Below are 13,575 nucleotides of genomic sequence, written 5' to 3'. Positions count from 1 at the left end.
ATTGAGTACAAACACAGTTTTTCATTAACTTGAATATACCACAATAAATAAGTCTTTTTGAGAATCTAATGAGCATTTAAACAAATATAAGGCAGCATGGTATGACCTGTACGGTGCTATATATTAAGCTTGGCTTCTAGCAGAAATTTTCTAGTAAGTAAAACTCTAGAAAATGTGAAATTTTAAACAAAGCTCAATCTTTACAGTTATTCCAGATTTGCTTGCACTTGTAATGCTTTTCAGTTCTTTTATTCTTTGGATTAATAACATAGTTTTAGTTCTGGTTGATAAACAGGAAATTTGTAACAAAGTATGTTAAACATAATGTAGCATTCTAAGTTACACCACAATAAATCAGATATAATTCCATTAACATACATAACTTTGAATGAATACCTTTCTGTCTCAACTCAGAGTCTGTCTATGGTGAAGTAATAATTAATCATTATTAAATATAAGTAACAGACACAATAGTCACTATTAAAGTAGAAATGTTTGCCTGTGCTCCCTTCATAACTAAAATCATTTTAATCAACCCAACTGAAAGCTGAATTACATCCAAGATTTTATAGACACTCTGGATATGTTTTTGAAGCCATGATAACAGCTTTACAGTAAGTAAAGTACCTCATTTAGCTCCCCAACTGGGCAAAAAGAAAACAAAAAAGCCAGATGCATTATTTCATATATTGCATTGTATAGTCATGACTTGCTAGACTAGGAAGTCATTCATGAACTTGTTGTTATAAAATATTAACAAGTACTTGGTTGCTTTCTGCCTTCTTTTTCTGTTACTTTTCTAAATCTGTTTCTGCTCCCGTTCTTTTGTCTCAGATTACATTACTGGAATTTATCTCAGGTTTGGTGACTGAAGAACTTTACACATAACTGCTGGCATTCAGCAAATAATAGCCAAAGTTTGCATTTGTCCAGACATCCATATTCCTTTGATTTAACAATTTCGTCTTGTTTTGGGTTCTGTTAATCCTAGGGTCCAGTTGGTATGGGTGGAAAGCTGGTAGGTGATATTTTTCCTCCCAAACTTGGCCTTTCCACAACTTTTCACCTTTCTTTTGACTTGCATAATTGCATTATTGTAATATTTTGTCTAGTTATAATCCATCATGTATAGTAAAACCTACACAAATCTTTTTCCATATGGACTTGATACCACTGTCTTTTCAGGACCATACCCAATCAGCTGACAGAAGTAATTCGAAATAAGTTGGTAGTGGCATCATTGTCATTAAATGGAAGTACTGCTTTTCTTTCAATCAATAAAGGTTCACAAGGCAATAACAAGAAATATACTTTATCTGTTTTTTTAGTCTGAATCTTTTAGTCCCTATTTTGTACAACATTTATTTATTTATTTATTTATTTATTTATTTATTTATTTCATTATATTTATACCCCACCCTCCCCGCGAGCGTGCTCAGGGCGGCTTACAACAAGGCACAAAGTGCATACAATATAAAATAGGTAAAACAGTTAAAATTTAGTTCCATCAGGATGCAAGAATAGAATGATACCCCCAATTACAGAAGACAGATATACTGTAGATTATTTTACTTGCTAACTTTATAGAAACTATGTGCTGCTTCTTTCTGCAATAATTGGATTTGTTACATATTGTACAGTCTGTCAACCAAGGCAAAACTCACTTTAGTCTCAAGAGATCCTGAATCTACCAATGTGCTAAATTCAAGCAAATTCCAGCATTCATTTCTATCAAATAGATAGGCTCCTATATAGTCTGAAATGGTGAAAAGCCAAAATGCTGCTGCTGCACATAATGATTTTCTTTTACTTGAGTCTTTTACATCGTGTTAATGGAAAGTAGAAAATTAGTACAGAGGCTAGTGTACAAAATAAAAAAAACTTTTAAGAAACTCTTCTAAGAGTTGTACAGGAATCAGCTATACATTTAACCTTCCCTCCCCTCAGCTGAAACCCTATTTTCAAAATTTTCTCTTTTAGTTATAGAGAAACTGATTGCCTTAGTCCACAACAGTTGGTAGATAAGAGAATATTGCCTGTCAGATAAACTGGAGCTGTTAATGGGATAAGGTATGGGAAATATTCCCAGGGTGGGAAATAATTGAACTTGGAATATAACTGGTACCAAATTGATTGTTAATTTGTGGTTATTTCTGCAGCAGCATTCTCAAGGCATACAAAATACTATCTAAAATACCAACAGTCCATGTTTTTATTTATATTTGTTGTGGTTCAAAGTCACTGTGCCCTACCTCCCTCATTACTCCTTTAGCATTATGTTTCAAGGGTCTTGTCCCTCTTACTATGTGAACTTGGCCTATCAAGAATCATAATTAGTGTAATGGTCATATTGCTATGCAGCCAATTAGATTTGGCTTGGTATTGATGCCATGGCGACAATTCAGATCGAAGGCAATGCTTCTTGCCCTCATCCTGAATGTGCTTTCATGAAAATGCACAAAAGTCAGTTAATTTTTGCTCCATGATATCACAAAACCAATTCAGAGTGAGGGCAGAGTTTGTTGACCACATTTCCATGGCTGCTGGGGGAGGGAGTCATACTGTGAACAATGCCATCCACATTTGTTGCCCTTCTTAAAACATTGTCAAAAGGAGACTTGTCGTAGGTGGTGAAAACATTAGTGAAAGTGCCACCCCATTTAGATTCATCATTAGCATCTAATAAGTCTATTAATATATAAATTGGGACCTATGTGGAGTTTACAAGGGAGAGTAATCTCATCTTTCCATTGGCCTATAGTTCCTCTGCTGTTCCTCCCTGCCACAAGCCTCCATCACAATGCTGCTTCCTCTTTCCCTCCCCTCATTGCTGCCACTTCCACTTACTTTCTACATCCTTCCTCACCTTCCACAAGCCTCCCATTGCTGCAGTACTTCCACTTTCACCCCATTGTTGCTATTTCTTTCTGCTGTCACCACCTCAGCCTCCCTGCCTTACCCTCACTGCTCTCCTTCCTCTCTTCCTTTTTTCCTTCCCCATCACAATCTTTCCCCCAAACTTGCTGCAGCCGCAAATTTCTGCAGTTTTTGTAAGGATTGTTTGGCAACTCCAAAATGGGGGCCTTTTTTTTCTTGGAGTTACTTCCTGTCTTCACCCTCATTTTGTTTTTATTTTTTAAAAACCTCACCTTTTCATTTTTAAAAAATTTTCTTGCAAACCTGGATATTCCTTCACAATTTGTCGAAAAATCCCCGTTATCATTGGGTGGCCCCCTCTTGTATCTTGACTGGCAGCTTTTTGGTAACAAAAGGAAGACATAGTTTGTCTAAAAATTAGTGAAAGAAATTAATAAAACTCCGTGAACTCTGAACTGAAGTAGTTTGGTACTGAAAGAAGCATCTGATTGTTAAATCTATTTCACAGATGCCTTTAGGTATCTTGACCAAATGCTATGGCATAATTTAGCTGTTGTTTACAGTGCAATCCCAAACAGAATTATGTTACCCATATCCTGTGAGTAATCTGCCACAGTAAGGGCATTCCCTTTTTACGTATGTACAGACTGTAAGACAACTGTACTGGGGTAATCATGAAATCTTTTGGTCTGTGTTTACACAGTGTCAGTTCTGACACAATAACCCCCTCAAGGGGGGGAGGTAAGGAAGATGGAAGATGCTTAATAAATGGGGGGGGGAATTAACCTGATTGACACATGGGGAAATCAGAATAGAAAGTCATGAAAACCAGGACAAGTCTGTCAATATAGCAACAAGTAGGGACCTTCAAGACACTTGTGGTGAGGGAGCATCCCATTCCCCTTGTCTCTACTTCACCCCCCTACACCTTTTCTGTTAGATCGCGCTAACAAAGGACTCGTAGAGTGATTCAGCAAGTGATTCAGCTTTATTTAGAAGTAACGAACAAGCACTAACTCAGTAAGAAACCAGAACAGAAAACAGTGGGAGCTTATGCTCCTTTTAAACATAACCGGGCTAATGTAGCCACGCCTATTTACAAATAACAACCAATGAGATTGCTAGAATAAAGACCAATGGGAGTCTTTCCCTCCTCGGGAATGGTATCGTTCTGATTGGTCGCTGTTACGAAGCGACCAATAGGAAGTTCGCTCAGAGGAGCCCTGGTCTGGCTCGAAGCTTAACATGGGAGTCCTATGAGGTGCTTCATGTAATCATTTCAATACATTACATTTTCTGACACCCATCCCCTCTTTCTTTCAATGCCACCACTTAAGTCATTCACCCCCAACACCTGGCTGTCCACCCCTCCTCTGTCATTAGCTTGGTGGGTTGGCAGTGATGACTCCCCCCACCTCCAGCTTTGCCTGGTTGACATAGAAGAAGCTACTACTCCTGTGCTCCCTCCCCAGCCTCTAGCTTTGCCGGGTCAGTGGGGGGAGGAATGACTCCTGCACTCCCCTACTGCTTTGCCGGCTTGGTGGGGAGGGGGACTTGTGATTTCAATGCACTTCTCCAGTGTTGTGTGCTTGGGGGTGCAATGATGATGACTCCTCACCCCACTACCTGCATCTTTGCCAGCTGGGGGGGAGGTAGCAACAACTACTCTGTTCTTCCGCCCTTCTCCTCATACTGTGCAGGATGTGTACTGTGGACTATGGACCCAGTGGACTTCACTGCTGGCATGTACAGACCTGGTGTGCCTCTCACAGGCCTCTGTCAGCATGTCTGGGCCCAGAATAGCTCTCTCAGGCCACTGCGGTGCATTCAGGCTTGGTGGAGATCTCGCATGCCACCACAAACATGGCTCTCACAGGCCACTGCACCCGGCTCGGCTTTTGCAGGCTGCTGCATCCAGTCCCAGCATGGCTCTCACAGGCTGTTGAGGCCAGGTCTGGCACATATCTGATTGGTTGCTGCAGAGCAGCTCTCAAAGGCCGCTGCCACTGAGGGCAGGCCTGGAACAGCTCTGGGAGGTTGCTGCCACTGCTGAGGGTGGGCCCAGAGTGGCTTTCTCAGGCCACCACTGTCGTGAAACAGCCCTCAGACGTCACCACTGTGGAAAGGAGGTAAGTTTATTGCCTGTGCATGTGCAGACAGTGGTATTGTTTGGGTGGAATTTAACCCCCCATTTAATTTTTTTACAGGTATCAATTTTTTCTGCTAACCTGGGGGGTTTTCCTAAGTTTGGGGGGGAATCTATTTCTCTCAGTGTGGTGGATTTAAGTATCTGCAGATTTGCCCATGTTTGAGAAATAGATATATAGATTTAAACCAAATACCTGGTTGAAATGAAGGTTCTCCCAGAAAGAACCTTGGGTGGGGGGAGAGAAGGAAACCAGCTGTGTGAAGGGGAGGGGCAACTGGAAACAGGAGGGGGAAGTGAATCATATGTTATCTGAACTTTAAGAGGATCCCAGTATGTCCATGTTGGTGTGCAAGATGGTTTGTAGAGCCATCTACAAAATTGGGGCGGTTGCACAGCTTCTCTTAGGCATGTGATTTTACTTGATCTTCAGTGGTGAAGCCTGGCCATTGGTCAACTTGTGTGCAAAAACAGTTGTTGTAATCCCAATGGACCAAGGGTGGATGCATATTGGTGGATTTAGGGCTGCACTTTGACTGGTGCAAGAGAGGAATTGAGACCCTGTTGGTGTGAACTTTGGAGTACATTATGTAATAGAAGAGTGAAAATGAAAAGGTATCTGAATACCTTTGATGGTACAAGAAGAGTGATTGATTTGACGAGGTATCATTCTTGATACAGTGATGGGTAGGTGGTTGCTTCTGGCAGATAATTGCTCTGTCTAGAATGGCATTTGCAAGTGAGATGCAAAGGGCTTTGATTATTTTATCCTGAAAACCTGGGTCATTGCATATGAGTCAAAAAGTGTGAGGAGCTCAGCGGGCCATCAAATAAGACTTTCTGCATCTCTGTTGTTTATTCTGGTCAAAACTTCCCAAGCTGAGATGATGCCAGAGTCTTTTTTGAAATAAAGATATTTTCTGATGTGTTTTCCACCCATTGTTGGTCCCTGTGTTGGGGTATGGGTTATAGGAACAGTTATAACCTTCTAAGTCCACTGAAGTCAATGTCTTCTAAAGGTCTTTATAAGGGTGTAACTCTGCTTAGGATTGCATTGCTGTAAGTCTCTTGTTTCCCCTATCTAAACATTACATTTGAGAAAATGCCAAGAAATGAGTAGTGACACTGTAAGGGCCTTTCCAAACAAATAATGTTTATCACAAATGATGTTCAACAGTTGCTAAGTTATTGTAGAGGATCCAGAAGTCTTTCCTTAAGGAGTACAGTAGCTACTCAGCTGCTCTGGGAAATTCAGACATGTTTGCTGAAGCTATCATGGGGAATATACGGAGTCTCCCCCAGTTAACAATGTTATTGCAGTTGTAGTGATGTGAGCTATGTGCGTGAGAGATGTTCACAGGGTAAAGAAGTATAGAACAACATAATTTTCCAACCCGAGAAATATGTAAAATATAAACAGAAAATATCTGGAAAAAATGAAATGAGTGAATTTTACACAGAAGAGAAACTATGCTCTCTATAGCTCAAAGAGCAACATTGCACTTGGATAACTTGCACAAGGTGACACTTGCAGTGTGCCCCTGTTCAGAGTTACTTGGGTCTTAAGCCATGTGTAGGATTGCACTGTTATCCACCTATTAAATAATATATCACCCATACATTCAGTTATAAACTGCAAAGGACTACTGTCTCCATTCGGAGAATTTAACCTTCCGCATCTTTTTGTCAGATTTGCTTATTTTACTTGGCAAGGCTGCCTTCTTGCTCTGCTGAAATCCTATAGCTCTGAGAGAACAAGCTTTTTTTATCCTGTCTCACTGTAATCAAAAGAGTCATCTAGTCATTAGCGATGCTGTGAGAGGCAGTAGAAACCCAGCTGGACTTTGAGAATTCAGGCTTAGTTTACAGATCTTACAGACATTCCAACTTTTAAATGATGCTGGACATCCAATAAGAATGATCAAAATGAGACTATGCTAACTCATGAAGCCAGCGTGGTGTAGTGGTTAAGTGTAGCGGACACTCATCTGGAGAACCAGGTTTGATTCCCCGCTCTTCCACATGACTCCTGCTGAGTGACCACAGACCAGTCAGTTCTCTCAGGACTCTCTCAGCCCCACTGGCCTCACAAGGTGACTGTTGTGCGGAGAGGAAGGAAAGGCAATTGTAAGCTGCTCTGAGGCTCCTTAGGGTAGAGAAAAGTGGGGTATAAAAACCAACTCTTCTTCAGTGTGGTATAATGGTTTGAGTGGAAGACTGGTATCTGGGACACCCTGGTTCAAATCTTCACTCTGCCTTGGAGTTTGCTAAGTGATTTTGGACCAGTCATCCCTTCAGCCTAAACATATTACAGGGAAGTTGTAAGGATAAAATAAATAATGGATAAACCAGGGAAGCCTGGTACCCCTGAGAGGATTTGGGAGACAGCGACAGACACACCACTGCTGTACCAGCCTGTGACGTATATCTCCCAGCAACAAAAGTGCCAACTTTAGCTGAAAGGCATTTTCATGATATGTCCTAAGGCCCTACCAGCAGCTTTGCAGGTTTGGGATATTATGATGTCTTGTGACTGAAATTAAGGATGCAGAATGCCTTTTAGTTAGGCTTGTCCTGGATACCATGAACAAACTGTGGTTTTTGTATGATAGGCATTAACATAATTGATGGTTATGTAAATACTCTCCTTTCCTTCATGTGACACACAGAGGGTGCGTTCAGATGGGGCATTTGCAACGGTATAGGTGCCGGTTGGAATCGGTGTACTTACCGGTGTTCACACGGTGAACATCTGCCTTCCGTCCCTAACCGTTGCAAAGAGCTTTACACCGTTGTATTCTGCCACTAGGTCCCCAAGTGGTGGTATCCTGAGTGCAACGGTTGTAATCGCTTTACCCCCGTCTGATCGCTCTCCAATGTTGTAGAGCCACTTCTGTTCGGAAGCCCGAGGCTTCCGATTTTCGCCCACCACTTTTTCTTAAGGTCGGCGATATGCGCTTGGACGAAGCTCCACCCCAGCGTTTGTTTTTTTAAAAAAAGAAAAGGTCCTTAGTTTAAGGTTTTGGAGGACTCTGAGACCTCAGGGAGGCCAGTTTGGTCTTTAAACATTAAAGGTAAGTCCTTACCTTTAAACTTTAAATGTAAGACAGGGTGTTTTGCGCATGCGTGAAGATCGCCATTCTGTGGATGGCTGCCTATGCGCATGCTCAAACTGAGTTAAAAAAAACGCCGACGCCCGCTGCATGTGACTGGGCATACAGCGATGGGCTCCGCAGACAGGAGGTAAGTGTGATCGCGTTTCAGCCGGCATAAACTGCACTGGCTCCAACCGGTACAGTTTATGCCGGCTGAAACACCCCGTCTGAACGCACCCAGAGACTGAAAACCGAAGTGTTCACCTGGCTCCAGTTAGGTGCAATATCTGGATTTGGATACTTGGACAAATTTGAGCTTAATACTTGTATTCAACCGTGCGGGATGGTGGTGTTGCATGTCTGTGTACAAATTTTAATTTGTCGGGTATCTGCATTCAGATGTCTCAACAATCAGTTGGACTTTGTGGGAAACTTTTGTATTTAGCCTTTGAAGTAAGAAGTAAGAGAGGAGTAGAGATGTGAGCACAGAAATTTACCATGTTATCTGTCATGAACAACCTGTGGTTTCTTTTGTATAGATACAGCATTGTTACATACATAAGCTTCACAAACCTCTGCCACTGCATGCTGAACTGACATTTTTATTGGGCAAGCTGTAAGAACCCAAACCCTACATATACTATCATATTTCGTTCCCAGAACTCCCATGCACTAAGCAATGGCTTCTTGGAGGGTTTGGGAAACTGGAAGTGATAGGGGAGAAATAGTAAAGATCCACAGCTACAAGTGCCCTTATACTTGCAATTCATAGGATTCAACTCTTTATTGTTTTTTATACTTCGTCTCAGTTGTGATTATGTGATTATGTTACTTATTTACCTGCTCTGGATCTTAAGAGAGCTCTTTGGAGTTCTTTGGACTCTGCTTGAGCTTCTGTGACTGTTTCCATATCATTTTTGAATGCCAAATAGCACCAGTTTCATTACCAGTAGGGTTACAAGCTTCTGTGGCTCAAGTGGTTAAGACGCTGAACTTCAGGCAGGAGAAAATTGGCCTGTACCATGTATGTATGTATGTATGTATGTATGTATGTATGTATGTATGTATATTACACTAAGTATTGTCCTTTGATTTGCTTCTCTTCACTCTTAACTAACTAGAAATTCCTTAACTGAAATTGCTTGCTGAAATAATTCTATTGCCTCATTGTGGACCTACTATTTCTAACATATGCACTAATCTGGAATTCATGTTCTTGGATGGACCTTTAGGATCAGGAAATTGGCTTTATACAGAGGGCAGTTTGATGCCATTTGATGCCTTGTAATTGGAAATTTGTGAGGTGTCATTTTTTGGCATATCATGCATTCAGGACTTTGGTAACTCTACCTTTTTTCATTTTCAGGGTCAACCTGGTCCTCAAGTAAGTGTTATCTTGGTCTATTTGCATTGCATTGTTTGTTGTTAAATCAAAATGGAACACATGGAATGGAACTGATTTTGAAATTTTGTTTGGTTTGGCAAGACTCAAAGTGTTGTCTACTGGTTTAATAATTACCCAACACAGTGGGCTGCATATTTCCCAAGAGGGACACATGGAGCCTTGTATGTTTGAGTTCTATCAGCTGTTCAGCCAGATGGTGCTTTTAACAATGTTCTACTAATAAAGCAGGTCTCTTAACTATGGCTTGAAACTTTGCCACACAACTTTGAAGTGAGATAAAATATCTTAACAAATGTGTTGCAGGAGCTGGTTTGTATTAACTGCTTATTTATCACATACTAATAATGCTGGTGTAATCCAGGAAGACTTCAGTTATTTAGGATAACATTGGACCACATTGATTAATTATGTACAAGCCTGGGACTGATGTCTGCTGAATTTTAAGAATAGCTCTACTTGTGGCATAGTTAACTAAATGGGAATCCATCTTTTTAAAAAAGAGTACAAATCTGGGTTAGATATGCAAAAGGAAAAGCATTGGGAGGAAATTGTATAGAAGTTTAGCAGAGGGACAGAAGGAAAGCAGTGGGGAAAATGATCAAAACCGCATCAGGCTTGAGTTAAAATAAAATTAAAGGTCTGCTTGTATGAGGTTTGACTCATGTTAACAACCTTCTTGAAACATGGCTTTGGCTAGCACAGTTTCCCTCACCAGCCTATAAATTTTGGGAAATGTAGCCACATTCAGGCTCTTAGTACATTCCATTGGGCTCAGTAACATTGCATGGCTCACACAGAAGGTAGCTGTTAGTCCTGAGATTTCAGGTTTTTAATGATTTATTACTTTTTAAAAAATTATCAATCCATGTTTGGCACAAATTTACCTTTTTCATGTTCTTCTTAGACTTGTACATCCATTTAATATTGTTATACAATTCTTTTATTCCATGTCTTACAATAATATAAAATTTTTAGGATTATAACTATTTCATAGAATTCCATTTTGACAACACATGTGGGCTTAGTTGACAGGGCTGTCAACTGGATTGGGAAATTCCTGGCCATTTGGGGTTGATACCTGGAGAGGGCAGAGTTTGGGGAGGGGAGGAAACTCAGCAGCAACATGATGCCATAAAAGTCCATCTTCTGAAGATGCCGTTTCCTCCAAAGAAACTAATCTCTGCAGTCTGGAAATCATTTTCAGTCTCAGGAGAACTCCTGGCTCTACCTGGAGGATGGAAACCTTAACTGAAGGTAGAAAAATTTCAGATATGGGAAGGCCCAGGTAAGCTTCTTTAAAAGAGATCCAGGAGATATTGGGAGAGAAATAGTCATAGGAATATTAAGAGAGGACATTGGTGGAGAAATCACATACTGATTAATTGCCTTGTTACTCTCCTGACAGTGGAGAACATCTTAAAGTCTCTACAGGGCTTCTTCAAATTATGACTGGAGTCCCTAGTTAACAAGGGTCTTCTCCATAAACTAGAACTGGACTTGATGCCAGGGCAAAACTGCTGAAGGCTGAAGAGTGTTCTTCTCAGTTCAAAGCACAGACCTCCTTCAGGTAGCCTCTAATCAGTTTCTAGTTCTGACCTGGATAGCCCAGTCTTGTCAGATATTTGAGGCTAAATAGGGTCAAGTCCTGGTTAATACTTGGATGGGAGACCACCAAGGAAGTCTGTGGTAGCTGTTCAGAGGTATTATATGAAATCTCCCGTAGGGAACCTCAGAGGGTAACACATTGAAATGGGCTAGTGAATAGACTCTGCGATAGTGCAGGGCTGTTAAACAGGTGAAATATTCTGCCATATGCCCATAGGGTTTTATGCGAATTTTATTGTTGTAAGCCGCTCTGAGCCAGCCTTGGCCGGGAGGGCGGGATAAAAATTTAATAATAAATAAATAAATAGGGTAAAATTCCCAAGCCCAAGGGTAAACATTGACCTTTAGCAAGGCTTCTAAGATCGTGCATCTCAATGTCAAGGAGTCTTTGTCTAATCTGTGCATAGGCTGAATTTTTGGTAAGGGAGGATAAATCACCAATACTAATCCCTATTGAATTAATTTTCTTTTCTATGTGTTTTAACCACATTGATGAATGAGACTCCATCAACAAGTGAGAAATAAGGCTACTGTTATTATTCTTAAAATGTAGATGTAGCCAAATTTTGATAATATTGATCCATGCTTTAGTTTCAAGGAGTCTTTGATTAGTTTCCAGGAAGATGGCTGCATAAGGCACACACATGGGCAGGTCCAGTATTTTCCGAAGGAAGTCAGATTGTATTATTTCCACTTCCTTATTGAAGGCCTTGATCCAAATAGGTACTGCGTAAAGCAATCCTGCACTAATCTTATGGTTGAATACTCTAATAGCTGCGGGAACATATTGATTACCCTTGGTAAAATAAAAATGGAGAAGCGCAAGTACGTTGCAGTTCACAGATTTTATCACTTCCTTTCCATGAGGAACTCAACTGGCTCTATAATGAAAATGTATTCCTAAATATCTAAAACTTTTAATCTGTTTGATCCGGTTGCAGAGGTGAGCAATGGCAAACCTCCTCTGAATGTCTTTTGCATGAAAACCCCATGGAGTCACCATAAGTTGACTGTGATTTAACAGCAAAAAAAGAAAGAAGTTTATGTTTCTGGCAATTCACCTTCTTTATAAGCAGATTGTGCTCCCATTTCTTACAAGGAAGCATAGAGCTACCCAGCCTTTTAAGGTGTGAGGGGAGAGAGAGCAGACTAGGCATCTCCTGCATTTCAGTGTATCTCTCTGCCTCCCTCTTTTGTGACTGTAAGGAATATTAAGCTGTAGGACTAACAGGATATCCCATGGCTGATTTTTGTACAGCATATAGTAGTTTCACTGTACAATCCTAAACAGAGTTCTACCCTTCTAAGCCCACTGACTTCAATTAAAGGGTGTAATTCTGTTTAGGATTGTGCTATTAGGTGCTTTATAGATGATCCTGAAAAAAGAGAAGTGCAAGTGTTGCACACTTTGCCTGATAATTTTAAAAGCTTGCTAGCAAAAAATAGATCCTAAAATGATCTCTAAGGAACTCTGCAAGTAATCTCCTTTTTCAATGTTTACCTTTTTAGCAAAATCCTTCAAATGATTTCTATTATTCCTAGTTTTTATTTTGTTTCTTGTTTACCTTCTGCTATGTTGGTTCAATAAAAAGATATTTTGCATTTGGAACTATAATCTTCTCCATTAAATCTCCTGTTTCTATAAAATTGCTGGCAATGTAGAAGCTGTGGAAATACTGCCAATGTCTTTAAATGATGCAGTACCTTATTTGGATTTTCATTGTTTCTTGAAAGGGATCCCACCCCCATTCAGTTATGACTTTGAAAAATTATGGGTGCATGGTTTTAAAAAATGAATTTGCATTACTTAAAAGATTTTGTCCTTAAAATGATATCAAAGGGCTTTAAGAATGCATTACCCATGCAGGGCTAATTAGAGTATTGTTATTTATTTTAAAATATGCTTATCACTTTCCTGTAATGGTTACCAGATAAGATGAAAATAAGACAAAACAATACAAGAAAAGATACAATAGAACAAGCAGCCTCAAATAATACATGCAGTAGTAATAAGTTTGTATATCAGTACTGGTAACCACAACTGAAGATGTGGGATTTAAATTAAATTTGAAGACTCAACAAACTAAAATCCAAAGACAACAAAATAAAAGTAAAAGCATTATCTCCAACAAAAAAGTCTCAATAGGATAGAATTGCTCCCAAATATCCATGTTCTTCCAGAATACAGCACTATGGTGGCAAGGAAAAAATATGCCACCCATAGCAAACCCCTCCACAAGTGAAAAGGTTCTACAGGACTAACCTTTTTACCAATGCAAAAGAGAAAACTAGGAATAACTGAAGACAAGGTGGAGAAGCAGAATAACTTAGCTGGAATCCTATGCTTCCTTAGGGTTCAGTCTTACAACTATGGTGTAATGTTATGTTTCTTATTCTTCTTTCCCAACCACAACTGCAAGATGGGACACCAGCTAACTCATGAGCTA

General features: G+C 40.1%; 1 protein-coding gene across 1 annotated transcript in view; it reads left to right on the top strand.

Annotated features, from left to right (window-relative positions):
• The window catches only part of COL25A1 (collagen, type XXV, alpha 1), a 450,407-nt gene that overhangs the window by 260,921 nt on the left and 175,911 nt on the right, over positions 1-13,575 (top strand). Inside the window, exon 5 of the mRNA XM_015426262.1 lies at positions 9,485-9,502. Coding sequence (XP_015281748.1) covers positions 9,485-9,502 — 18 coding nt within the window. The remainder of the gene's footprint in view (positions 1-9,484; positions 9,503-13,575) is intronic.

Source organism: Gekko japonicus, unplaced genomic scaffold (assembly GCF_001447785.1).
Source record: "Gekko japonicus isolate JY-2015 unplaced genomic scaffold, Gekko_japonicus_V1.1 scaffold173, whole genome shotgun sequence".
NCBI lineage: Eukaryota > Metazoa > Chordata > Lepidosauria > Squamata > Gekkonidae > Gekko > Gekko japonicus.
Note: the sequence above shows the minus strand (reverse complement) of the source record. Positions and strands in the feature narration are given on the sequence as shown.